The following is a 27,864-nucleotide window of genomic DNA, read 5'->3' as shown; positions in this document are numbered from 1 at the left end:
GCAGCAGCGGTGCTGAGAAGGATCTGGGAGTGGTGGTGGGTGGGAGTTTGTTAGTGGAAAGGCTTGAATCATAAAAGATGAAGAGTTCAGGTGTACTAAGTGTTTCTTTCAAACTCTGATACTGATGGTAAATAAACCACAAACGGCTGAAAAAGTTTTGAATCTGTTTCTCTCTCTCTGTGCAGATATGCCTACAATAACCGGATTTGAGAAAACCCACACACAGACTTAAACCTGTTGCCTGAAAGTATTTTTAATGCTTAATAGTTGCATCTATTAGACATTTTTCTAAACACTTTTTCAACGTTTCAGATAAATTACATCTTTCTTGGAGACAAGTATCAGGGGGAGCCAGGTTAGTCTGTATCCCCAAAAACAACAAGGAGTCCGGTGGCACCTTAAAGACTAACCGATTTATTTGGGCATAAGCTTTCGTGGGCCCACCAGACTCCTCGTTATCTTTCTTGGAGGTTATTTTTAGGCTATACCGTGGCTTGATTTTATTTTTCATTTAAGGCACTAAGAATATAAACAATATAGGCCCTGGGCACATTTCACAGCACTGCAGGCGGTCGTTGAACAGGGGCACTTGTGGTGTGAAAAATATTTCTCTTGAGTCTGGACCGTGGCTATATCTTGACCAAGAAATTTGGACCTTGACAAAAAATAATTATCTACCCCAGCATTAAGGGCTGCTCTGAAGAGGACGGTGATCAAGTGTTCTCCAGGTGCACTGACAGTAGGAGACGGGGGGATTTAGGTTAGACATTAGGAAAACTCTCTAGCTCTAAGGACAGTTCAGTGTGGGACAGGTTGTCACAGACTCACAGGCCAGTGCCCTCTTGGCTCCGTATGGCCCCTGGGGGGAACCGGCCTTTCAGAGTATTGACCCTACACGAGGTCACACTCTTTGCTCAGGGTTTAAGCTGTAGGCTTCTCCTCTGCCTCCCAGTACCGCCCGTCTGAGCCTCCAGCATGCCTGCCTCTCTCGAGCCTGCAGCAATTCTCAGCCAGCGCAGCACAGAAGGGTTTATTGTACGTCTGGAGCACAGCACAAGACATTCTCAGGGGTGTCCATCAGGGTCTGTCCCCATCCAGGTGGGCTCAGGCCGCTCTTTGTTCCCAGACCAGAAGTGAATCCTCCTTTCTGTGGCCCACCCCATATCACCTCCAAGGCCCCACTTCCATCTGTCTTCTTTCCCGGGCAAACAGGTCTCCAGGTGACTCTCTCTTCAGCTCTCTGTTCTCTCTGCTGCCCATAACTGGCTGGCTCCAAGTTGGGATGGGCCTTCAGATCATCAGTCGCTACGTTACAAAGTGCCCAGGCCATGGTCTGGGGTCCAGGCTGCTAGACTGGGTCACACCTGGTCCTCTACAACAACAGACACCCCACCTCCCACCTGGGTTAGACATGCAGCACACGGGGGAAACTGAGGCACACAGTATACATACGCAACGTTAGGAAAATCCCCACTTCGTCTCACAGGTTGCCTAGAGAGGATGTGGAATCCCCGTCGTTGGAGGTTTTTAAGGACAGGTTGGACAAACATCTGTCAGGGATGGTCTAGGTTAACTTGGTGCTGCCTGAGATCAGGGCTGGACTTGATGGCCTCTTGAGGGCCCTTCTAGCCCAGCATTTCTATGGCTCTATGAATGGTGAAAAGGATGTTAGAGGCACTTACAAACTAAACGCAGACACTTATTCCTGTCCAACAGACGTCCTCAGCTGATGATGGCAGCAGCGCGACCAGCTGCGAGTAGACCCGGCCATTTACCGTGTTATAATCATGAAATTCAGCAGGAAAAAAAGCCATCCCCACCACAGACGCACAAGCAGTTACTGCTGACAGACCTAGCGCCCCGTCCAGGGTCTGCAGACCGCACCGCTCAGCCAGAGCACGGCGTGCCCACACTGAATGGGGCAAACACTGAACTCTGACTAACAGAGTTTTTATCCATTAAAATGTTGGAAATTATTTTGTGCAAATAAAACATTATTACAGAAAACTATGACATCTGAAAAGCAAAACGTGGTTCAGTGAGCAGAGAGACGAGGCCGGAAATCCCACATGGGACGCTCCAAGCGCCAGAGGAAAGCTAGGGAGGGGTTGACTGGTTCTTGCAGGGAGACAGAGCAGAGCTCATCCGTCTTTCTCTCGGGGGTCCGCTCAGGCCGTGGCACGGACTCCACCAGGCTCAGTTAAGCTGCAGAAGTTAAACAAAGGCAACGTCTGTCAAAGGGAACCTGCCATCATGTTTTGCAATGACAGTGCAGGCTGCGGTTGGGGCGGTCGCCCGAGTGGCTGCAGGGTTCAGTGGACAAAATCTCTAACCCCGCTGACAGAGCTTGTAGCTCCAGGGTCAGAGACCCGGGTTCCTGGAGCCCCAAGGGCTGGGCTCTGTCCCTACTGCTTCCTCCCTGCAGTTCACTGGAGACTGTTCTCTGAAGCAGCTGGAGTTATCCTTGCAAAAGCTGAGCTCAGCCCACGCTGTGTCAGCAGCCACAGAGAAATCCCTCTCACTAGAGTCTTTCACACCTAAAGTCATCACTGAGAAAATAAAGGGGATTTGGCTGCAAACCTGCTCCTGCACCCCCAGTGTGAATAAAAGGGAAATAAGAGATCCCAAACTCCCCTGTTCTGCTCCTTGGGGCTGGTTTGCTCGAGGGGATGGGCCAGGGAGACTCAGGGTCCAATGACTTGGACTAGGTCTTTCTCTCCAGAGGCCTCAGTGAGAGCAGTGAACCCCTAGGCTAGAGCCCCCCTCACTTACCCTGGGCAGATAGGTCAGAGCCACTAGATCCTTGGTTGTTTGCTGTGCAGAGGAGGAGGAGAAGAGAGAGTACATTAGCGTCTCTCACAGGACAGGGTTTCAGCGTAGTTAGTAGATACGGGGACTCCTATCCAAAGGGAACAGTCATCACCTCACTCTTCCCGAGCAGTGAGGTGGTTGGTGCACAGACCAGCCTACAGGGCAGCTGCCCAGGATTTCCATTATTCACGTGCGAAAAACGTCACCACTGCAGGGGGACAGCACTGCTCTGTGCTCTTCATGCCTCGTCAGAACGGGAGCCCAGACTACTCAACATTCAACGGCTGGCAAAACAGGAGATGCTGGGCTAAGGATACTCCTGCCAAACAACCTCAACTCCACCTCCTTTGGGCTGTGCCCAGAGGGGTCCCTCACGCAGACCACAGACGTCACCCTCCCCCCCGCCAATGAACAGCAATTCCCGCCTTAATCAATGGCGCTGCTCCGAACAGTGTGGACGGTATGAAAAGGAATGTGGATTTGGAGCGGTGCTGGGCACACAGACAAGGACAAGTTTGGTTTGGCATGGTGCTGGTCTATTCCCTGTTCCTATTCCCAGACCCACTGGGGCAGAGTTTGAGTTGCGTGGGAAGCATCATAATTAAGACCTTACCAAATTCATGGTCGGTTTTGGTCAATTTCAGTCACAGGATGTAAAAAATTGTCATTTTCATCATTTCAGCTATTTAAATCTGAAATTTCACAGTGTTGTACCTGTAGGGTCCTGACCCAAAAAGCGGCTGGGGGGAGGGGGGCAGCAAGGTTATTGTCGATGGGTCACGGCATTGCCACCCTTACGTCTGCGCTGCTGCTGGGGGGGCACTGCCTTCAGGGCTGGGTGCCTGGCCAGCAGACACCGTTCTCTGGCTCCCCAGCTCTGAAGGCAGCACAGAAGTAAGGGTGGCTATACTGTGATCCCCTCCAATAACCTTGCAAACCCCCTTCTCCCCCCACAACCCTCTTCTGGGTCTGGACCCCCAGTTAGAGAAATGCTGTTCTCCCCTGTGAAATCTGTATAGATTTCATGGTCCGTGATGCGTTTTTTATGGCTGTGAATTTCGCCATAATACCTCTGCATATCCTGGTTTGCCAACCTTTGACTTCTGGGAATTAAACACTCCCATTCCGAAAGGACACAGGGAGCCCAGGGCAGGGCTGAGCTCCTGCCACCTTAACTCCCCATTAACAAAGTTCTTGCACGTGAATTTCTGTTGTTCTGGAGTAACGAGGAGGAGGGAAGGAGGCAAGACTGAGGGCCAGCTGTAGGAGGTAGGGTGGTGCTCTGCGGAGGTTTTGTTGGCACTTCTCAAACCACCTCCGTTACCTGCTGGGGGACCCCTGAGAGCATAGAGAGAGAGCTGGATGACTACCCCCTAGCAGGGCCCGGCAGATCTGTGCACTTTATACTGGCTCTTCATACCAGACATTAGAGGGCCTCAGATGCAGTCGATAATTGATGTAAATATTTCCCATAGTTTTAGTCTTGATCCTGTTGGTAAAGCTAATTACAGGAGACAATTGAGGAGGGGATTTGAACTTGTTGTCATCGAGGTGACAGAGTGGTGCTGATCTGAAGTCAGTGGAAAGACTCCCATTGGCTTCAAAGGCTTTGGATCAGGCCCAGATTTCACAAGCACCAAACCAACTTTCAGGTAAGTCAAATGAAGTGTAACATTAAAAGCAGGTCAGACACCTTCAGGGTCACACTCAGCCACACACAGCACAGCTCTAGGGGGATAATAATTCAGCCCAAAACCACTGTATACATTCCTGACTATCGCCTTGTCTACACTACTAAAATTGGGACCCATGCCCGCAAGCCATGCAGTTCCACCAGAGAGAGCAGGGGTGGAGCAATTGAGGAGATGGGGTTCAGGTGTTTTTAACCCTTGTATCATCTAGGACTTCCTCGGAGCAAGGTTAGAGAACATGTGTCTACAGCCACTCTACACTACTGAAGAAGACCTCTGCTGGGAAAACAACACAGCAGGGCACAGATTATCCAACAAGTTCTTGGAATGTATTGGAGACAATTTTTCTTTCAGAATGTGGAGAAAGCTATTAGGGGAGAGGCTGTTCTAGATTTGGTTTGACAAATAGGGAGGAACTGGTTGAGAATTTGAAAGTGGAAGGCAGCTTTGGTGAATGTGATCATGAAATGACAGAACATGATTCTAAAGAATGGTAGGAGGGAAAACAACACAATAAAATAATGGATTTCAAGAAGGCAGACTTTAGCAACTCCCTGAGTTTACTAAGGTAAGATCCCATGGGAAGCAAGTCTAAGAGGAAAAACAGTTCCGGAGAGTTGGAAAGTTCTCAAGGAGACATTATCAAGAGCACAAGTGCAAATTATCCCACTGCACAGGAAAGAAATGAAGGATGGCAAGAGACCATGCTGGCTTAACCAGGAGATCTTCAATGATCTAAAAATCAAAAGAGAGTCCTACACAAAGTGGAAACGAGATCAAATTACAAAGGAAAACTGTAAACAAATAACACAAGTATGTAGAGGCAAAATTAGAAAGGCCAAGGCACAAAACGAGATCAAACTAGCTAGAGACATAAAGGGTAACAAGAAAACATTCTACAAATACATTAGAAGCAAGAGGAAGACTAAGGACAGGGTAGGCCCATTAGACAATGAGGAAGGAAAGACAATAACAGAACATGTGAAAATGGGGAAAGGGCTATATGACTTTTTTGTTTCAGTTTTCACCCAAACGTTTCATAGTGATTGGATGTCTAACATAGTGAACACCAGTGAAATTGAGGTAGAATCTGAGGCTAAAATAAGGAAAGAATAAGTTAAAAATTATTTAGACAAGTTAGATGTCTTCAAGTCACCAAGGCCTGATGAAAAGCATCCTAGAATAGTCAAGGAACTGACAGAGGAGATATCTGAGTCAATACCTCAGAAAAGTCATGGAAGATGGGAGAGAGGACTGGAAGAGGTGGTTAAGCACTGGAATAAATTGCCTAGAGAGGTTGTGGAATCTCCCTCATTGGAGGGTTTTAAGAGCAGGTTACTCAGGGATGGTCTAGATAATATCTAGTCCTGCCATGAGTGCAGGGAACAGGACGAGGTGTCCTCTTGAGGTCCCTTCCAGTCCTACGATTCTATGGTACTAGAGCAATAGTTGGACATTTCCCTAAAATCCTCAGTGTAGACAAGGCCTATGAGTGGGAGCGAGGATCTCCTGTCAGTGCTTCCAGGCTAAAATCCACAAGCAAATACTGATGGCCGTTCAGAGATGGCCACTTGAAAAGAGGCGATGGGTCTCTTGTCACTTACCCTGAGCTACAGCATAGCCATCTCCCTTCTTCCCTGCAGAGAGAAGGCAAATTTCAGTGAACGCAGCTCCCAAGGCAGGAACCAACTCCGATCTGTGTCCACAGCTCAGAAACCAGGCCCCTGGCCCAGCACAGCCCCCCTGGCGCTCAGTAATGGACTCAAGGTCCCAGGCGCTCACAATTGGCAGGAGAGAAAGACACAATGAGACTGTTTCCAAAGACCTCGGCGCACTGGGTGCTGAGCACTTTGGAAAACCTAGCCCCATCTAAACTCTAACCCACACCCAGTTTCTGGGTCTGGCCCTCCAGCAGCTCCCATTGGGGATCATTAGCTCAGTCCCACAATGGGGCAGTTACACCGTACTGACACAGGCTCCTGAACTGCTGTTGCCCTTAGGCGGGTGTGCAGGGCCCGGCAAGTCCAGAGAATCCCCCCATCCCAGGCTCTTTACCTGGGCGTTTCTTTTTCCAGATGACTACTACTCCGATTATAACACCAACCAGGACAACTGCAGTGATAACTCCAGCCACAGTGGGAATCAGATTGTTATTTGGTTCTGAAATGGAATGGAGAGAATGATCAATGGGGAAAAAATCCCTCCCTTCCCTCCCACCCCCCCAACTAAAACCCCCTTTCATCCCATTGCAGGGATCCGTCAATCAGCTCCCCAGGTTAGGGCTGAGTCCTGCAACGCTCCACCTCTTCCCTTGAGCTCCATGCAGCCACCATGCACTACGCCCCACCGTAGAAAGTCCTGCACTCAGCCTCTACTACTTCAATTCATAACAAATATGTAGCACGTAAAATAGAAGACTTTTGGAACATTCATCAATCCTCATAAAGGGGGGGAGAAACAAAGGGTCTGGGTCTGTCTGTGTGATGCTTTCGCTGGGGACAGAACAGGAATGGAGTCTTAGAATTTAGTAAATAATCTAGCTAGATATGCATGAGATTATGATTTCTTTAAATAGCTGAGAAAATAAGCTATGCTGAATTGAATGGATATTCCTGTCTGTGTGTCTTTTTGTAACTTAAGGTTTTGCCTAGAGGGATTCTCTATGTTTTGAATCTAATTACCCTGTAAGGTATTTACCATCCTGAGTTTACAGAGGTGATTCTTTTTACCTTTTCTTCTATTAAAATTCTTCTTGTAAGAATCTGATTGCTTTTTTTATTGTTCTTAAGATCCAAGGGTCTGGGTCTGTGGTCACCTATGCAAATTGGTGAGGATTTTTATCAAACCTTCCCCAGGAAGGGGGGTGCAAGGTTTTGGTGAGGATTTTTTGGGGGAAAGACGTTTCCAAACGACTCTTTCCCAGTAACCGGTTAAATGTTTGGTGGTGGCAGCGAAAGTCCCAGGGCAAAGGGTAAAATAGTTTGTACCTTGGGGAAGTTTTAACCTAAGCTGGTAAAAATAAGCATAGGAGGTTTTCATGCAGGTCCCCACATCTGTATCCTAGAGTTCAAAGTGGGGAAGGAACCTTGACAGGGCCAAAGAGGACAGGGCCTCACAGACTCTGAGGAAATTCCAGCTTCAGCCTAGAAATCTGAATGAGAATTTTTCAGGGTTTGAGTTTAATGGATTCCCCCTCTCCCAATAAAAATACAGACAAAACACACAAAGTCCTTACCCCAAGAGACAGAGAGTGGCTCTAACAGACTTTCATGCTCTACGTAACATGAATAATGGGCTTTGATCTTGGGATCAATCTCCATTGTCACCCAGGTCTGGTAGGTCCCGTCCCCATTGGGTAGGATGCCTTCAGAGCAGATCTCCTGCTGTCTGCTCTCCCCATTTTTCAGCCAGGTCACGGTGATGTCCCGGAGGTAGAACCCACTGACCTTACAGGAGAGGGTGGTGAGGCCGTCATGAGATGATCTGTCACTCACTCTAGCTGTTGGGTGCACTGGGAAAAAAGAAGAAACTGAAGTTAGCTGTTTCCAAGCTCTAATCCAGGAATTCTTTGCTGGAGCTTTGCAACATGAAATTCTGAGACCCCAGCAGTGGGAGAGGAGAGTCCATGAGATGGAATCCCTCTGATGAGAGAGAACCACCATGTTAGTGGATTTCTGTGCCCAATTCACAGCATCAGCAACGGTGAACCCCCAGTCCAGGTCCCTGACCAGATTCTGTGAGTGTGGAAATGAGAAGCCTCTGCTCCAGCCACAGTGACACAAGTACCTTAAAAGGCTTCACTAAGCTCCAGATACAGGTGTCACAGATGTGAATCCTTAATCACACGCTACGTTTGTGCTCATCTCCTATCAGTCCCTGGTTATGAAAGAGCGAAGAATCTTGCCCTGGCTAGGGCTCAAAAAATGAACTAGATAAACTGACCAATTAGAGATGGAAAGGACCAGTAAACAAAAAAATGACACATGGTTGTAAACTGCCCCTCAAACTAGCTAATATTAATTGGCTAATTTCTTCTTACCGAAACGATTTACCCCAATATTATGGATTTCAAAAGGATTTACACACGTTGAAAAATCAGTTTCCCAGCCCCTTGGCACTGAAATACACATTACACTGCTGTGTTTGGCTTTTTCTTCCTGACATTTGTAAAGATGACAAAGGACAAGATAATGTTCTGCTGAAGTTGGTGAGAGAAATAAGCAACTAGTATAATTGTTGCAAAAAACTGGGTACAAATTTCAAGAATCCTTGAACAGCAAGTGCAAACTGTTTGGGAATGGAAAGATTAGGGTGTTCATGATGCTAACTAATTTGGGAAATTTGTGTCCACGATAACAGACAAGGTACATATGTGGGTAATAGCGAGTTAACATTTTGAAGCAGACTACGCTGCAACTGTCCTCCTGAGTCGGAGTGGTAAAGCATTTAACCTCTTCCCTTCTATGTTTGTGCTGATTAATCTTTAACTAAAAAGCTTTGGTAATAAATGTGACTGTGATTAACTGATGTCTTACTGATAAAAGAATCAAGTAAAAAGTAAGAAAGCGTTGCAGCAAAGGTAGGTCTTGGGGAAAACTTTAAGGACAAGGGGAGCCTTCTTCCAGATTAGTATGGGGAGGGCAATTCCACATGGAGGGGATGGCATGGAAGGAAGCACATAGATGTCTGTGGGAAAAGTTTGGACAAAGAGGCAACAAGGACAAAACCACCATCATTGGTGGAACACAGGGGCTGGGCTCACACAACAAATATGATGGTGAAGAGAGCGAACGAGGAAGAATTACATAGTGAATGAAGCTGGTGTCCACAGAAGTGGTGGCACTTCCATAATTAAGCTTGCGTGGCACTTTCTCTACAGAGTCTATTTTTCAGACTGCTCTAACATACGCACGCCCAGGCAGACTGCCTTGAGAACGCTGCGTCACACCAGGGGAAGAGCTAGAATTTGTGGTGTGAATTTGGGCTCATTTGGTCAAGTGGCTCTGGAGATGCAGCTTCTCTACAGTGAGCTGCTTTTAACATTTTCAATTTCTTATCTGTTTTTCCAGCAGAGCTGGGGGGCGGGGGAGAAGAGAGAAGAGTTGTTTCCCCACACATCCCTGGTGCAAGGTTAGATGAACTGCCCCCTATCCCCGCTCCACTTTGGAACTGGGGCATGAAGATGTAACTTGTAATGAACTCCTGCGTGGGGCTTGTCCCCCTGCCTTACCTTTCCTCTGTAGAGTCTCCTTCCCGTACTCTATTTCCTGCCTAAGGAATTCTGTACATATCTTCTCCAGGTAGTGTTTCCATCCCTGGTTATCATCTACTTCAGCATGCCACCTCCTCTTGGTGATCTGAGCCCCAATATCTGCTGCTACCCAAGTCATGGTCTCCTTATCGAAGGTAAGGAAGTTTCGTCCATCATACGAATCCTGGTAAAACACCTGAGTGGTGTTGTCTTCCCGGAGATCACAGCCGTATATCGTCTGGATAATGTGAAACCCTGAAACACAGCTGAGGGTCAGCAGCAGCCTCTCTCTGAAAATCTCACCAAGACCCCACTGCAGGTAGCCCAGTGGGTCCTCCCCTTGCTACTGGGCCCTCCCTCCCCTGAGAAATGGGATTCCCACTTATGTGGTTGGGTCCTACACCCTCCCAGCTCCTTTCAGGAGGGAACCCAAACTCGCAGGGGGCGCCCTCTCCATCTGTTGGGTCTTTGTACACTAAAGACCCCCGCTGCAGAGAGTTCACACCCTTCAAGGAGTACCTCACTGCTGCTTGTTCTTGTTTGCTCCCTGCAGGGGTGCAGGGTGGCACAACCCCAAAGGGAGTACTCCGGATACTGCAGGGGTCTATCCCCTCCAGGTCTCTTCTGCTCTCTGATGATCCCCCAATACTGGTAGTCAGGGTCATTCTCGAGAAGAGAGAGAGTTCAGGGTGTCTATACCCCACTCTCTCCTGCTCTGGTTGTATTAATTTTGCAGGATCCTCAGGGTCACTTGGTCCCCCACCTCCTCCATTCACATTACCCCCACGTTCCTGTGGGGAGGGGGTACAGGTCTGTCCCCCACACTAACCTCTGCTCTGGTTTAAGGACCTTACAGAATCCACAAGGTCCCTCTGTTTCCCTGCCCCATCATCCCCATGCCCCCAACTCAATCTAGGAACGGCAAAGCACCAACTTCGGATGCTTGGCCTCTTTTTCACATGGCCACTGTCTCCAGGTGATTCTCTGTAAGGATCAGGCCACTGACGGCCCTTAGTTCAGCTGGCCACCATTTTCCTACAGCCAGGCTAATCTTCACAACAGCAGCCACTCTCACACACAACCAAGAGTAGATTCAGTTAATACAGCCACCCCTGGGCTGACAGGAGGCAGGAAGGGAGACTAGAGGGGGCAGGGGGATGGGAACAGGAAGGAGAATTTAGGGGACAGGGAGAGAGGCTGTGGTGAACAGAGAACACTGTGAGGATCACGAGGAAGACTGAAACATGTGGGGAACGGATCAGACCCCTCGCTTGGCAAACAGGGCAGAATGTGGGGGCACAAAAACACCCCACACAGGGTCCCAAGTATTTTCACCCCACCCCCACCCTGCATTAGATACCTGGAGATAAATGCCTAGATTTTCAGCAATCACTAGTGATTTTGGGTGCCCAACTGAGACCTTTTAAAGCTGCTTGATCAGAAAGTGGGAGCACCCGGCCGCTGAATCTCAGACACCCCAAAATCACGAATCACTTTTGGAAAAATGTCGGCCAAGGGATTAATATACAATTTGGGGTCACAGCCACAGGTGAGAGTCGAGCCCACTGAGCTGTGTCCCTGAACCATGCCCCAGGCTTGGGCAAAAACCGGTTACTAACCTTCCTGTGACGGCTGTTCTCAGAGATCATAGAATCATAGAATATCAGGGTTGGAAGGGACCTCAGGAGGTCATCTAGTCCAACCCCCTTTTCAAAGCAGGACCTATCCCCAACTAAATCATCCCAGCCAGAGCGTTGTCAAGCCTGACCTTAAAAACTTCTAAGGAAGGAGATTCTACCACCTCCCTAGGTAACGCATTCCAGTGTTTCACCACCCTCCTAGTGAAAAAGATTTTCCTAATATCCAACCTGAACCTCCCCCACTGCAACGTGAGACCATTACTTGTTGTTCTGTCATCTGCTACCACTGAGAACAGTCTAGAGCCATCCTCTTTGGATCCACCTTTCAGGGAGTTAAAAGCAGCTATCAAATCCTCCCTCATTCTTCTCTTCCGCAGACTAAAAAATCCCAGTTCCCTCAGCCTCTCCTCTTAACTCATGTGTTCCAGACCCCTAATAATTTTTGTTGCCCTCCGCTGGACTCTTCCCAATTTTTCCACATCCTTCTTGTAGTGTGGGGCCCAAAACTGGACACAGTACTCCAGAGGAGGCCTCACCAATGTCGAATAGAGGGGAACGATCACGTCCCTCCAGCTGCTGGCAATGCCCCTACTTATACATCCCAAAATGCCACTGGCCTTCTTGGCAACAAGGGCATACTGTTGACACATATCCAGCTTCTCGTCCATGTAACCCCTAGGTCCTTTTCTGCAGAACTGCTGCCGAGCCATTCAGTCCCTAGTCTGTAGCAGTGCATGGGATTCTTCCGTCCTAAGTGCAGGACTCTGCATTTGTCCTTGTTGAACCTCATCAGATTTCTTTTGGACCAATCCTCTAATTTGTCTAGGGCCCTCTATATCCTATCCCTACCCTCCAGTGTATCTAGCTCTCCTCCCAGTTTAGCGTCATCTCCAAACTTGCTGAGGGTGCAATCCACACCATCCTCCAGATCATTTATGAAGATATTGAACAAAACCAGCCTGAGGACCGATCCTTGGGGCACTCCACTTGATACCGGCTGCCAACTAGACATGGAGCCATTGATCACTACCCGTTGAGCCCGACAATCTAGCCAATTTTCTATCCACCTTATAGTCCATTCATCCAGCCCATACCTCTTTAACTTGCTGGCAAGAATACTGTGGGAGACCGTGTCAAAAGCTTTGCTAAAGTCAAGGAACAACACATTCACTGCTTTCCCCTCATCCACAGAGCTAGTTATCTCGTCATAGAAGGCAATTAGATTAGTCAGGCATGACTTGCCCTTGGTGAATCCATGCTGACTGTTCCTGATCACTTTCCTCTCTAAGTGCTTCAGAACTGATTCCTTGAGGACATGCTCCATAATTTTTCCAAGGACTGAGGTGAGGCTGACTGGCCTGTAGTTCCCAAGATCCTCCTTCTTCCCTTTTTTAAAGATGGGAACTATATTAGCCTTTTTCCAATTGTCCGGGACCTCCCCCAATCGCCATGAGTTTTCAAAGATAATGGCCAATGGCTCTGCAATCACATCCACCAACTTCTTTAGCACTCTCAGATGCAGTGCATCCAGCGCCATGGACTTGTGTTTGTCCAGCTTTTCTAAATAGTCCCGAACCACTTCTTTCTCCACTGGGGGCTGCTCACCTCCTCCCCATGCTATGCTGCCCATTGCAGTAGTCTGGGAGCTGACCTTGTTCGTGAAGACAGAGGTGAAAAAAGCATTGAGTACATTAGCTTTTTCTACATCCTCTGTCACTAGGTTGCCTCCCTCATTCAGTAAGGGGCCTACGCTTTCCTTGACTTTCTTCCTGTTGCTAACATACCTGAAGAAACTTGTGTTGCACACGTCCATTCCACGCTAGGTGTGTGTGCCCCGCACACAGTCGCCTGAAATTTTTCGTGATACCCCTCAGGCCGGCTCTCGCGCCCTCTAATGCGGTGGGCTCATATCGTGGTGCGAGGGGACCGGATGACCCCCCCGCACCTTCTCAGTTCCTTCTTGCCAGCAACTCCAACAGAGGGGTAGGAGGGTGGCTCGTGGAATGGGCGTGTGCCACATGTTTCAAAGAACAACAATTACAGAAAGGTTAGTAACCATTTTTTCTTCTTCAAATGCTTGCACACGTCCCTTCCACCTTTGGTGACTCCCAAGCAGACCATAAGAGGTGGGCTCGGAGTTCATGGACACGTGGATTATGACACTGCCCAACCAAACCCAGTGTCATCTCTAGCTTGCTGGGTGATGGCGTAGTTGGAAGAAAAAGTATGTCTTGACGCCCAGGTCGCTGCTCTGCAAATGTCCTGGATCAGGCCTGGGCCATGAACACCACTGAGGAAGCTTGTGCTCTCATAGAACCGGGCCGTCAGGAAGGTGGGAGTGAAAGTCAAATCTGCCCAGCAGTGCCTGTTGGCTGAAGCTGTAGTCCATTGGTAGAATACATTTTCCTACCAAAATGGTCTTGGTTTTTTGAGTCTTTCGCCTTGGGCGTTGCCCTTTACAACCCCGGCCTTTCCTTCTCATTGGCTGCCGAGGCCACCAAGGATCCAGGAGAGGGATGGGAGTATAAGTTATCCTACCCTTTAGTGGTGACATAATATTTCCTATCTGCCTTCTTTGACGTGGGGGGCAGTGAGGAAGGGATCTGCCACAGGGTTTTAACTGGACCCATGATGACCCCATTGAGAGGCAGAGCTACCTTTGATGGGGCCACTGCAGCCCAGATGTTGACCAGGCTGTTGGAGGATTTTTTAAACTACCTTCACTTCCAGCCCTATGTTTGGGGTCACCTTCTTCCATAACACCTGGAGAGCCCTCAAGTGTCCTGGGGAGGGGGAACACCCAACTCTGCCTCTTCTGGGACGGGGCGAGGAGGAGGAGGCAGCCTGCACCAGCATGGGACCTTCCTCCTCTCCTTCTGCACCAACCGGATCCCATAGCTCTGGGTTCTGAGAGTCAATACCTGGCTCATAGTCCGGATCAGCTGCTGTTCAGTGTGACAGAGGAATCCTCCTCTCAGACACCACTGAGTAGGAGCATCGACACGGGGGCCCAGGCAGCAGAGGGAAACACCAGGGGTTTCAAAAAGGTCATTGCATCTGGGTACTGGACTGAACAGAGCCTGTGAACAGGGCGGAGTCGATGGTATCGCCTGCGGAGGTGGGGCAGAGGAGTGGCCAGATGCAGGTCGCACTCCCCTGCACTCCCCATGCTTGTCCATTCTTAGAGATGGGGAACCTCTCAGACAGCTGCTGCTTATGTTTCTTTCTTGGCCCTGGGCATGGGGAACGGTGCCGAGACTCCCGTACAGACTCTCTCTGCAGCAGCTCTTCGTACCAGCACTGAGGTACACGGTGCCAAGTTTGACTGGCTCGGCTCCGAAGCAGGTCTGAGTGCGGCTTCCATCAGGAGGGACTTCGGCCTGGCCTCCCTGTCCTTTTTCAGATGTGGACTGAACCGGTGGCAGAGCTGACAGTGATCCACAAGAGGAGTCTCATCCAAGCATTTCAGACAGCTAGAGTGCAGGTCACTCAAAGGCATGGGCTCGCTGCAGGAGGCCCCGGGTTTGAAGCCCGGAGATAGAGACATGCCCAGTTCCAGGAGCAGAGGAAACTCTGCTACGAGAGTCCAACTAACTATTTACACCAATCAACTAAAGTCAAAAGGTGAGAAAACAACGGGGAGGAAAAGAGATGGAGTAACAACGAGAGAACCACTGAGAATCTTGAGAGGTGCAGGGCAGCTGGTCACAGACACGCAGAGATCCCAAGCCAGGAGCCCGAGAGGAGTGGAGTGGGTCAGGCCTCCCCACCCACTCCTCTTCTCCTCCATGCTGCACTCCACAGGGATGAGCAGGGTGGGAGCACTGATGGGGTCTCAGAGGGACCAGACCCCAAATTTCCCCATGTGTGTATTGGGGGCAGACGCAGCTAGAGAGGGGAACACTGTTGGTGGCCAAAATGCAGAACTCAGGACAGTCTACGGCGAGCTGGCTGCCCCAGGACTGCGAGGAAGGGGTAAATGGGGGGAGGAGGGCAGGAGGGGGCAGCCGGGACAGTGGTTGGAGAGGGGGCGGTGGGGACAGAACAGCAGCTCCCCAGCGCAGGTTTAGGGGCGGGCGAGTGGAGCCCCTCTCTCAGCACTGGGGAGGCCAGTGTCCATGTGAGCAGGTCAGGTTGGACAGACTCAGCAGCAGGGGACGAATGAGTGAGACTAGTCAGGAGAGGGTTAAACTAGCTACAGAAAGGGCCCCCACACTAGGGGGGCAGACACTTGGCAACCCTCCGCCCTGTTGTTTAGTCCTGGGGCAGGGCTGCCAGGAGCCCATGTGTCCAGGACAGAATGGGAATTAGTTCTCATCGCTGCTGTCTCAGTGCTGGGAGCCAGGAGGGATTTGGGGTGGGGGTTTACAACAAGGGGCTGGGGACACTCCTGGGTGAGGACCAATGCAACAGGCCAGTACCACTGACACGGGAGAATCAGGGGACTGTCGAGTGAAAATCACCGTGCTAAGTAAGACAGCACAATCAGGGGTCTGGCCAGGCGGCTATAGTCCCGCACACTGCAGACCGAGCAGGAAGAAAGGCTCTTTACACAACTACCGATAGTGTGCACGGGAACCTGCCTGACCCTGGAGGCTCCAACCGGGGGACACGGGCTGGGGTTTGTGCTGCCAGGAGTAAGGAAGCCCGGGAGTCTCTGCACGTTGCAGGGGCTGATTCTCTCACTAACTCTCCAGCCCAAGTCAATGTCAGTCCCTCACTCTGCGGAGTGAAGAGGAATCTGACCTTAGATAAACTCACCTGAGAAATAAGACAAAGCGAACAATGAAGGAGGCTCACCGGTGAGCAGCTTCTCCCCAGGGCTGGGTGAATGCAGCACTGCCTGCTCTTGTGACTTTACCGTGTGTCTCATGATAGCGGGGGTATTAAAACCCCAGTTCCTGCACTCATGGGATTAGGGGAGAGTCTCAGCTCTCTTTTCTTACAGCACTAACTTCTAGTCCTTCTAGCAGCAGAGAAAACCCTGGAAATTATCCCCTAAAGGCTCAAACCAGAGGGCAAATAAAAATAAGCTCCAATATTATCCCCAAAATACGACATTTAAGCCAAACTCAGGATTTTGGGGGCCTGACTGGTGATGTCTCAACACTTGGGGCTGTTGATATTGGGATTCCCCATCACCCGGTGTCTGGGAATTGAGACAAGACGTCTCAGAGCCCTCCCTGCTCTAGCTCTAGGGTCTTTGGGACCTTCTGGCCTATGCACCTCTGCTGCTCTGCCCGGGAAATGACCACACATGGGGGGCGGGGGGTCCCCCGAAGGGCGGCAGAGGCAGCTGCAAGTGAGAGTGGTAGCAGAAATCTGGGGTGTTTGGGGAAGGAACAGCATGAGAGTCCTATTTTGGAGGGTGTCAAAAATGCTTTTGCATGGATCTTCGATCCTGCAGCCCCCTGCCCCCTCTGTGTCCCTCTGTCCCCCACGTTCACACTTCTCCGGTGAGAAAATGCCCCTGCGGGCCTCTCCGTCCCATCACCCCGTTCACACTGACACCACCATCCCCTGCTCTGTCCATCAGGCCGTGTCCCTCACTCACCCTCAGTCCGGTTGCAGAGCTGACCCAGGGCGTTCAGACTGATTCTGAACCAGGCCTCCCAGCGCCGTGCCCACAAGGTCCTCAATTCCCACAACTCCGGGCCCTCGTTCTCCGCCATCCACGCTGGGCGAGGCTCCGCCCTCTGCTTCTCACTGGTGTAGACGTAGATGACCTGATCGTCCACGTACCCCACACGGCTGTACCAGGGCAGCCCCGGGCCGGGCTCGGACACCACCGTGTGGAATATGCGCCTGGAGTGCAGGCCTGGGGGGAAAGATTGGGGGCAGGGAGGTCAGACCCAACCAGACCCTGCCAGGAGCCCCTGGCAATACACATGAGGCGGTGCCAGCCCTCAGGAGCGCTCCTGTGGGAGGGAGACCTGGGAAAGGGCTCACAGACCGGCCTGACCCAGGAGAAAGAGGGGTTGGGGGAGGAGGAGAACGGGGGCAAGGCTGGGGGGGGTGGATGAGGGGGAGAGGAGCTGGAGCGTATGAGGAGTAGGGGAGCTGACAGGGAGAGTGTACTTGGGGCACGGGGGGGGGGGGGTAAAGGGGAATGTGAAGAAGGAAAGGGGGTTCAGGTGGGAGCAGGGGGGAGGGGGGAGCAGGAGAAGGGCTGGGGCTTTAGGAGATGCAGGAGCTGAAGCTCGGGATACAAGGGGGGCGGGGGCGGTGGGAGCCACAGACCCGAGCTGTGCACACAATGTACGATAATTTATTAAGAACATAAGAACAGCCATAGTGGGTCAGACCAAAGGTCCATCTAGCCCAGTCTCCTGTCTTCCGACAGTGGCCTATGCCCGGTGCCCCAGAAGGAACAAACAGAACAGGCAATCAGCAACTGATCATCTCCTGTCGTCCATTCCCAGCTTCTGACAAACAGAGGCTAGGGACACCATCCCTGCCCATCCTGGCTAACAGCCATTGATGGACCTATCCTCCATGAACTTATCTAGTTCTTTTTTGAACCCTGTTATAGTCTTGGCCTTCACAACATCCTCTGGCAAGGAGTTCCACAGGTTGACTGTGCGTTGTGTGAAGAAATACTTCCTTTTGTTTGTTTTAAACCTGCTGCCTATTAATTTCATCTGGTGACCCCTAGTTCTTGTGTTATGTAAAGGGGGTAAATAACACTCCCGGATTCACTTTCTTCACACCAGTCATGACTTTATAGACCTCAGTCAGAGCCACCTTAGTCGTCTCTTTTCCAAGCTGAAAAGTTCAAGTCATATTAATCTCTCCTCCTGTGGAAGCTGTTCTATACCCCATATCATGTTTGTTGCCCTTTTCGGTACCTTTTCCAGTTCCAATAGGTATTTTTCTGATGGGGTGACCACATCTGCACAGAGTATCCACGATGTGGGCATCCCATGGATTTATATAGAGGCAATAAGATATTTTCTTATTATCTCTCCCTTTCCTAATGATTCCCAACATTCTGTTCGCTTTTGTGACTGCCGCTGCACATTGAGTGGATGTTTTCAGAGAACTGTCCACAGTGACTCCAAGAGCTCTTTCTTGAGTGGTAACAGCTAATTTAGACCCCATCATTTGATATGTAGAGTTGGGATATGTTTTCCAATGTACTTTGCATTTATCCACACTGATTTTCACCTGCCATTTTGTTGCTCAGTCACCAAATTTTGTGAGATCCCTTTGTAACTCTTTGCAGTCTGCTTTGGACTTAGGTGCAGCCACAGCGTGAATAAGTTATGTCCCATGTAGGGACCAGGCCCCCTCCTGTGCCAGTCACTGCACGGGCCCTTCCCCCAAGGAGCTCACAGGCTGATCACCCGTCCCTACAGTCGGGTTCACCCCACAGATCCACAGGCAGGATCAGGGCCAAAGCAGGGGGTGGGGAAGAGCGACAGCTCCCAGACAAAGGGCCTGGTGCTGCAAAGACTGAACCCCTGATCCCTTCATGCCGGTGAGCGTCCCACTGACGTCAGACACTGCTCAGGGGAATTATACACTGCCTCTCTGATCCCTACAACTGGCTGTCCCTTCCAGCCTCCCACACTCATCCTTGGTAACTTCAGCTTCCAAGGCGATGGCCTATCCGACCCTCTGCTCCCCATCTCCTCATCCTCCCCTCTGCATTCACCCAGCAGCCCTGGGTCAGCTCCCCCACCCTTCAAAAGGGCCATGCACTGAACTTGTGTTCACCAAGCCCTGCTCTCTGAGCTATCCAGTGCTGATTCCCCTTCTCCGACCATCACCGGGTCTGTCTCAGCATCACCCACCTCTCCCCATGTGTTATAATGAATATTGTGTGTGCCTCAGTTTCCCCCGTGGGCTGCATGGTTAACAAGGTGTGGGAAAAGATTAATTGCTCTGCAGAGATCCAGGTGTGACTGATGACTCACTATCTGGGGTCTGGGCCCCACGCTGATGGGGGGTCCCAGAAGACAACTGCCCGGACATTTGGCACCTAGCAACTAATGACCATGGAGGACCCATCCTCTGCAGGAAGCCAGCCAGCTGTGACCAGCTGGAAAACAGAGAGCTGAGGACGAGGCCAGGTGACAATGTTTGGCAGGAACAAGAACAAAAGACAAAGGAGGGGCCTCTGGGGGCTAAGTATGGGCTGTTGGAGGGAGGAGAAGCTTCTGGACTGGGACAAAAGAGGAAGTTCTGGACAGACCCAGATGGCCTTGGCTGTAAGTTTCCATTCTCTAGTCTTTAGGTTAAGTTTAGAGATGAGAGCAACAAGGGTGAGGTCGTGGTGGGTGTGTGCTATAGACCACCAGACCAGGAGGATGAGGTAGACGAGGCTTTCTTCGGACATCTAACAAGTTTCCAGATCACAGGCCCTGGTTCTAATGGGGGACTCCAATTACCCTGACATCTGCTGGGAGAGCAATACAGCAGTGCACAGACAATCCAGGAAGTTTTTGGAGAGTGTTGAGGACAACTTCCTGGTACAAGTGCTGGAGGAACCAACTAGGGGCTGTGCTCCTCTTGACCTGCTCACCAACAAGGAAGAATGGGTAGGGGAAGTAGAAGTGGATGGCAACCTGGGCAGCAGTGACCATGAGATGGTCGAGTTCAGGATCCTGACAAAAGGAAGAAAGTAGAGCAGCAGAATACGGACCCTGGACTTGAGAAAAGCAGACTTTGACTGATGGGCAGGATCCCCTGAGAGGCTAATATGAGGGGGAAAGGAGTCCAGGAGAGCTGGCTCTATTTTGGAGAAGACTTATTTAGGGCACAAGAACAAACCATCCCGATGTGTAGAAAGAATAGCAAATATGGCAGGTGACCAGCTTGGCTTAACAGTGAAATCTTCAGTGAGCTTAAACTCAAAAAGGAAGCGTACAAGAAGTGGAAACGTGGACAGATGATTAGGGAGGAGTATAACAATACTTCTTGAGCATGAAGGGATGTAATCAGGAAGGCCAAAGCACAGTTTGAGTTACAGCTAGCAAGGAATGTGAAGGGTAACAAGAAGGGCTTCTGCATGTATGTTAGCAACAAGAAGGTGGTCAGGGAACATGTGGGCCCCTTACTGAATGGGAAAGGCAACCTAGTGACAGATGATGAGGAAGAAGCTGAAGTACTCACAATGCTTTTTCTGCCTCGGTCTTCACAGACAGGGTCAGCTCCCAGACTGCTGCACTGGGCAGCACAGTGTGGGGAGGAGGTGAGCAGCCCTCAGTGGTGAAAGAACAGGTTAAGGCAGCGGTTCTCAAACTGGGGTTCAGGACTCCTCAGGGGTTGCAAGGTTATTACAGGGGGGTCGCAAGCTGTCAATCTCCACCCCAAACCCCGCTTTGCTCCAGCATTTATAATGGTGTTAAATCTATTAAAAAGTGTTTTTAATTTATGTGGGGGGGTCGGACTCAGAGGCTTGCGATGTGAAACGGGTCACCAGTAAAAAAGTTTAAGAGCCACTTGGTTAAGGACTATTTAGAAAAGCTGACATTCACAAATCCACGGAGCCGGATCTAATGCATCCGAGGGTGCTGAGCGAGTTGGCTGATGTGACTGCAGAGTCATTGGCCATTATCTTTGAAAACTCGTGGCCATCGGGGGAGGTGCCGGACGACTGGAGAAAGGCAAATATAGTGCCCATCTTTAAAAAAGGGGAGAAGGAGAATACGGGGAACTACTGTACAGACTGGTCAGCCTCACCTCAGTCCCTGGAAAAATCATGGAGCAGATCCTCAAGGAATTCATTTTGAAGCACTTGGAGGAGAGGAAGCTGATCGGGACCAGTCAACATGGATCCACCAAGGACAAGTCATACCTGACCAACCTGATTGCCTTCTATGATGAGAGAACTGGCTCTCTGGATATGGGGAAAGTGGTGCATGTGATATATCTTGAGTTTAGCAAAGCTTTTGACATGGTCTCCCACAGTATTCTTGCCAGCAAGTAAAAGAAGTATGGGCTGGATGAATGGACTATAAGGTGGATAGAAAGCTGGCTAGATCATCGGGCTCAACAGGTAGGGATCAGTGGCTCCATGTCTAGTTGGCAGCTGGTATCAAGCGGAGTGCCCCAGGGGTCGGTCCTGGGCCTGGTTTTGTTCAACATCCTTATTAATAATCTGGATGATGGGATGGATTGCACCCTCAGAAAGTTCATGGATGACACTAAACTGGGAGGAGAGGTGGATACGCTGGAGGATAGGCTCCAGAGTGACCTAGACAAACTGGAGGATTGGGCCAAAAGAAATCTGATGAGGTTCAACAAGGACAAGTGCAGAGTCCTGCACTTAGGATGGAAGAATCCCATGCACCGCTACAGGCTGGGGGCCGACTGGCTAAGCGGCAGTTCTGCAGAAAGGACCTGGGATTACAGTGGACAAGAAGCTGGGGATGAGTCAGCAGTGTGCCCTTGTTGCCAAGAAGGCTAACGGCATCTTGGGCTGCATTAGTAGGAGCATTGCCAGCAGATCGAGGGACGTGATCGTTCCCCTCTATTTGGCACTGGTGAGGCCACATCTGGAGTACTGCATCCAGTTTTGGTCCCCCCACTCCAGAAAGGATGTAGACAAATTGGAAAGAGTCCAGCGGAGGGCAACAAAAATGACTAGGGGGCTGGGGCACATGACTTATGAGGAGAGGCTGAGGGAACTGGGGTTATTTAGTCTGCAGAAGAGAAGAGTGAGGGGGGATTTGACAGCAGCCTTCAACTACTGGAACGGGGGTTCCAAAGATGATGGATCTAGGCTGTTCTCAGTGATGGCAGATGACAGAACAAGGAGCAATGGTCTCAAGTTGAAGTGGGGGAGGTCTAGGTTGGATATTAGGAAGAACTATTTCACTAGGAGGTTTACCTAGGGAGATGGTAGAATCTCCATCCTTCAAGGTCAGCTTGACAAAGCCCTGGCTGGGATGATTTAGTTGATGTTGGTCCTGCTTTGAGCAGCGGGTTGGACTAGATGCCCTCCTGAGAATCATCATAGAATATCAGGGTTGGAAGGGACCTCAGGAGGTCATCTAGTCCAACTCCCTGCTCAAAGAAGGACCAATCCCCATTTAAATCACCCCAGCCAGGGCTTTGTCAAGCCTGGCCTTAAAAACTTCTAAGGAAGGAGATTCCACCACCTCCCTAGGTAATGCATTCCAGTGTTTCACCACCCTCCCAGTGAAAAAGTTTTTCATAATATCCAACCTAAACCTTCCTCACTACAACTTGAGACCATTACTCCTTGTCCTGTCATCTTCGACCACTGAGAATAGTCTAGAACCATCCTCTTTGGAACCACCTCTCAGGTAGTTGAAAGCAGCTATCAAATCACCCCTCATTCTTCTCTTCTGCAGATTAAACAATCCCAGTTCCCTCAGCCTCTCCTCATAAGTCATGTGTTCCAGACCCTTAATCATTTTTGTTGCCCTTCGCTGGACTCTTTCCAATTTATCCACATCCTTCTTCTAGTGTGGGGCCCAAAACTGGACACAGTACTCCAGATGAGGCCTCACCAATTTCGAATAGAGGGGAACGATCACATCCCTCCATCTGCTGGCTATGCCCCTACTTATACATCCCAAAATGCCATTGGCCTTCTTGGCAACAAGGGCACACTGTTGACTCAGATCCAGCTTCTCGTCCACTGTCACCCCTAGTCCTTTTCTGCAGAACTGCTGCCTAGCCATTCGGTCCCTAGTCTGTAGCCGTGCATTGGATTCTTCCGTCCTAAGTGCAGGACCCTGCACTTATGCTTGTTGAACCTCATCAGATTTCTTTTGGCCCAATCCTCCAATTTGTCTAGGTCCCTCTGTATCCTATCCCTACCTGCCACCATATCTACCACTCCTCCTAGTTTAGTATCATCCGCAAATTTGCTGAGAGTGCAATCCACACCATCCTCCAGATCATTTATGAAGATATTGAACAAAACCGGCCCCAGGACCTACCCTTGGGGCACTCCACTTGATACTGGCTGCCAACTAGACATGGAGCCATTGATCACTACCCGTTGAGCCCGACAATCTAGCCAACTTTCTGTCCACCTTATAGTGCATTTATCCAGCCCATACTTCTTTAACTTGCTGACAAGAATACTGTGGGAGACCGTGTCAAAAGCTTTGCTAAAGTCAAGAAACAATACATCCACTGCTTTCCCTTCATCCACTGAACCAGTAATCTCATCATAGAAGGCGATTAGATTAGTCAGGCATGACCTTCCCTTGGTGAATCCATGCTGACTGTTCCTGATCACTTTCCTCTCATGTAAGTGCTTCAGGATTGATTCCTTGAGGACCTGCTCCATGATTTTTCCGGGGACTGAGGTGAGGCTGACTGGCCTGTAGTTCCCAGGATCCTCCTTCTTCCCTTTTTTAAAGATGGGCACTACATTAGCCTTCTTCCAGTTGTCCGGGACTTCCCCCGATCGCCATGAGTTTTCAAAGATAATGGCCAATGGCTCTGCAATCACAGCCACCAACTCCTTTAGCACTCTCGGATGCAACGCATCCGGCCCCATGGACTTGTGCACGTCCAGTTTTTCTAAATAGTCCCTAACCACTTCTTTCTCCACAGAGGGCTGGCCACCTACTCCCCATGCTGTGTTGCCCAGCGCAGCAGTCTGGGAGCTGACCTTGTTTGTGAAGACAGAGGCAAAAAAAAAAGCATTGAGTACATTAGCTTTTTCCACATCCTCCGTTACTAGGTTGCTTCCCTCATTCAGTAAGGGGCCCACACTTTCCTTGGCTTTCTTCTTATTGCCAACATACCTGAAGAAACCCTTCTTGTTACTCTTAACATCTCTTGCTCGCTGCAGCTCCAGGTGCAATTTGGCCCTCCTGATTTCATTCCTACACGCCCGAGCAACATTTTTGTACTCTTCTCTGGTCATTTGTCCAATCTTCCACTTCTTGTAAGCTTCTTTTTTATGTTTAAGATATGCAAGGATTTCACTGTTAAGCCAAGCTGGTCGCCTGCCATATTTACTATTCTTTCGACTCATTGGGATGGTTTGTCCCTGTAACCTCAATAGGGATTCCTTGAAATACAGCCAGCTCTCCTGGACTCCTTTCCCCTTCATGTTAGTCCCCCAGGGAATCCTACCCATCAGTTCCCTGAGGGAGTCGAAGTCTGCTTTCCTGAAGTCCAGGGTCCGTATTCTGCTGCTTACCTTTCTTCCCTGTGTCAGGATCCTGAACTCAACCAACTCATGGTCACTGCCTCCCAGATTCCCATCCACTTTTGCTTCCCCTACTAATTCTTCCCGGTTTGTGAGCAGCAGGTCAAGAAAAGCTCTCCTCCTAGTTGGCTCCTCCAGCACTTGCACCAGGAAATTGTCCCCTACATTTTCCAAAAACTTCCTGGATTGTCTATGCACCGCTGTAATGCTCTCTCAGCAGATACCAGGATGATTAAAGTCGCCCATGAGAACCAGGGCATGCGATCTAGTAGCTTCTGCGAGTTGCCGAAAGAAAGCCTCGTCCACCTCATCCCCCTGGTTCGGTGGTCCATAGCAGACTCCCACCACTACATCACTCTTGTTGCTCACACTTCTAAACTTAATCCAGAGACACTCAGGTTTTTCTGCAGTTTCGTACCGGAGCTCTGAGCAGTCACACTGCTCCCTTACATACAGTGCTACTTCCCCACCTTTTCTGCCCTGCCTGTCCTTCCTGAACAGTTTATAACCATCCATGACAGTACTCCAGTCATGTGAGTTATCCCACCAAGTCTCTGTTATTCCAATCACGTCATAATTCCTTGACATCACCAGGACCTCCAGTTCTCCCTGCTTGTTTCCAAGGCGTTGTGCATTTGTATATAGGCACTTGAGATAACCTGCTGATCGCCCCTCATTCTGTCAGCACCAGTCTAGTCACACCCACAGTCCCCAATGGGTCATATGTGTCCTGGAAGCAGGTCGTTCGAGGTGTCATCCTAGGAAGGAGATGTTAACCTGCTCTGTCTCTGGCCGCGTGTTGGCTCCCCCGAGGTCTCTTCCAGCCCTGATATTCTATGATTCTGTGCTCTGTGGCCTAACCCTCTTTAGGTCAAACCAAGCCTGTTACTGAGGTGACACAAGGGCACCAATGCACGTTAAACCACTTTAAGGAAACCCGAAACCCACCCCGCAGCCTCACCCAGCTCAATACGGGCTGCTGAGCTCCCCAGGGCCTGAGCTGCTGCCTCCTGGGGAACAAGGAAGATTCAAGTCCACACCTGGAAAAGCAGGATGGGCCTTCCCCTCTCCTCACCCCACCCTGCAGGGATCCGGAAGCTCTTTCTCCGGCAGGTTCAGGAGACCCCAACCGCACAAACGCAGCAGCTGTTCTGGGCTCTGCCGCGGGAGCTCACCTCGCCCAAACGAAGACCCGACTAACGCACAGATCCAGGGGCTCCAAACTCTCCCCCGCCCCGGGGCGCCAACACGCGGCCAGAGAGAGAGCGGGGCTGACATCTCCTCCCTGGGATGACGCCTCGAAGGACCTGCTTCCAGGACAGACAGGACCCATTGGGGACGGTGGGTGCGAGGAGACTGGTGCTGACGGAGCCCGGCTGGACGGAGCCGAGGACAAGCCGCACGCGGGAGTCCCGGGCCCTGGGGTGACGCCCGGCGTGAGGAACCGTCCGGGAGCCATTAAAGGTCCGAGAGACCCGAGAAGCCTTTTCCCGTCACTGACCCCTGGTCTGTCTGGGGGGTCAATTTCCTCCCCCCGCTAACCCTCAGCCCGGCTCTGCCCACGGGACGCGGGTCTGAGCGCCTGGCCCCGGGGATGCCCCGCAGCCCGGGAGCCGCACGGGGCCGCGAGGGGCTGGTCGGCGGGTGCAGCACCCATGGGTGCCGGTCCGAGCGGGGCCGCACCCCGCGGCTGGGGGAGGTCGGCGGGAGACGCCGGGGTCACCGCTCGGGTCAGGGGCGCTCCGCTCCCCACGGCACATTGTCCCCGCAGCCCCCGGCAGCGCCGGGCACAAGGGGGCCAGGACCCCCCCCCGGTCACTATAGCAACGTCACTGATCCCTGTCAGCGACCGCTCAGTGCCGGGGGGCGCGGGGGGGTCTCCCGACACCTCTGAACGCAGAGCCCAGAACCGCCCCCCCCCGGCACCCAGCTCCCCCCAGCCCGGCTGCCCCCGTCCTGCCCCCCCCGATGCTGACGGGATCGGGCCCCCGGCAGGGCTGCAGCCCCCAGCAGCGGCAGCAGGAGGCGCAGCGCCAGCGCCAGGCCCGGACCCCCCGCAGCGCGGCCGGACGCGGCCCCGAGATTGGAGAACGCCGCGGGGGGCGGAGCCAGCTCCTGCCCCGGGAGCCTCCGGCCTGCAGGGATTGGCTGGGGAGAGGGCATCCCGCCAACCGCGACGCGGAGTCCCGTTTCGTCACTAGTCGCTGGGCAGATCCCGGCGGGGCCGGCAGGCGAAGGGAAAACGAAAGTCCGAGCGGGAGAGGAGGGGCGGGTTCGGCGCGGGACCCGAGAACGCCGCGGGGGGCGGAGCCAGCTCCTGCCCCCGAGCCTCCCGCCAATCGCGACGCGGAGCCCCGGCGCCGTCACCGGTCGCTGGGCAGAGCCCGGCGGGGCCGGCAGGCGGAGGGGGGGGCAGTCCGAGCGGGAGAGGACGGGCGGAGGGTTCGGCGCGGCGGGGACCGTGGTCTCGGGGCTGCCCGGCCCGGAGCCGCGACTCGCTCCCCGGCCGAGGTCGCTGCTCCATGGATGCCGGGGCTGGAGCCCGGGGGGGGCCGCACCCCCCGGCTGGGGGCGGCCGGCGGGAGAGGGGGGGTCACAGCTCGGGCCGGGCCCCGCCCCCCTTGTCCCCCCGCCCCCGGCCGGGGACCCCCCCGAGCCTCCAGGGGCCCCGCAGCCTGCGGGGGACGGGCCGCGGCAGCTCGTGCTCCGGTCGGTCCGGGGGCCCCGGGGCCGGGGCTCTCGCCGCTCTCCCGGAGCTCGGCCGCTGCTCCGGCCGGCGAGGGGCTCGAACCGCTCCGCGGGGCCGGTGAAGGAAGCGCTCGCCCCGCTCTCCCCTTGGGGGAGTGAGACACGGTCATCCCGGCACCTCCCTGGGCATGGGGAGAGGAGTCTGGGCTCCAGCCCCCTGCTCTAACCCCTAGACCCCACTCCCTCCCAGAGCAAGGGAGAGAACCCAGGAGTCCGGGCTCCAGCCCCCTGCTCTAACCCCTAGACCCCACCTCCCTCCCGGAGCCAAGGGATAGAACCCAGGAGTCTGGGCTCCAGCCCCCTGCTCTAACCCCTAGACCCCACCTCCCTCCCGGAGCCAAGGGAGAGAACCCAGGAGTCCGGGCTCCAGCCCCCTGCTCTAACCCCTAGACCCCACTTCCCTCCCAGAGCAAGGGATAGAACCCAGGAGTCCGGGCTGCAGCCCCCTGCTCTAACCCCTAGACCCCACCTCCCTCCTGGAGCAAGGGAGAGAACCCAGGAGTCCTGGCTCCAGCCCCCTGCTCTAACCCCTAGACCCCACCTCCCTCCTGGAGCAAGGGAGAGAACCCAGGAGTC

The 27,864-nt window shown here is 52.0% G+C and overlaps 1 protein-coding gene across 1 annotated transcript; it reads right to left on the bottom strand.

The window, feature by feature from the left end:
* Positions 1–233: 233 nt before the first annotated feature.
* On the bottom strand, positions 234–26,703 carry LOC140904150 (class I histocompatibility antigen, F10 alpha chain-like). Its single transcript, XM_073326461.1, has 8 exons — positions 26,517–26,703; positions 16,948–17,211; positions 9,733–10,008; positions 7,738–8,013; positions 6,558–6,662; positions 6,107–6,139; positions 2,773–2,814; positions 234–2,205 (listed from the first exon to the last, which is right to left on the bottom strand). The coding sequence occupies exons 1-8, from the start codon at positions 26,701–26,703 to the stop codon at positions 2,201–2,203; spliced, it is 1,188 nt and encodes a 395-aa protein (XP_073182562.1). The 3' UTR covers positions 234–2,200.
* Positions 26,704–27,864: the final 1,161 nt, after the last annotated feature.

Source organism: Lepidochelys kempii, chromosome 28 (genome assembly GCF_965140265.1).
Source record: "Lepidochelys kempii isolate rLepKem1 chromosome 28, rLepKem1.hap2, whole genome shotgun sequence".
Taxonomy (NCBI): Eukaryota; Metazoa; Chordata; order Testudines; family Cheloniidae; genus Lepidochelys; species Lepidochelys kempii.
The sequence above is the reverse complement of the archived record's forward strand: the minus strand, read 5'-3'. Positions and strand labels throughout refer to the sequence as shown.

Coding starts and splice junctions, on each gene's coding strand:
- LOC140904150 (XM_073326461.1), bottom strand. CDS start 26,703: ATGCCCTCTCCCCAGCCAATCCCTGCAGGCCGGAGGCTCCCGGGGCAG. Junction 17,212..26,516: donor CCTGCCGGGGGCCCGATCCC/GTCAGCATCGGG, acceptor CTTTCCCCCCAG/GCCTGCACTCCAGGCGCATA. Junction 6,140..6,557: donor CTGGAAAAAGAAACGCCCAG/GTAAAGAGCCTG, acceptor TTCTCTCTGCAG/GGAAGAAGGGAGATGGCTAT.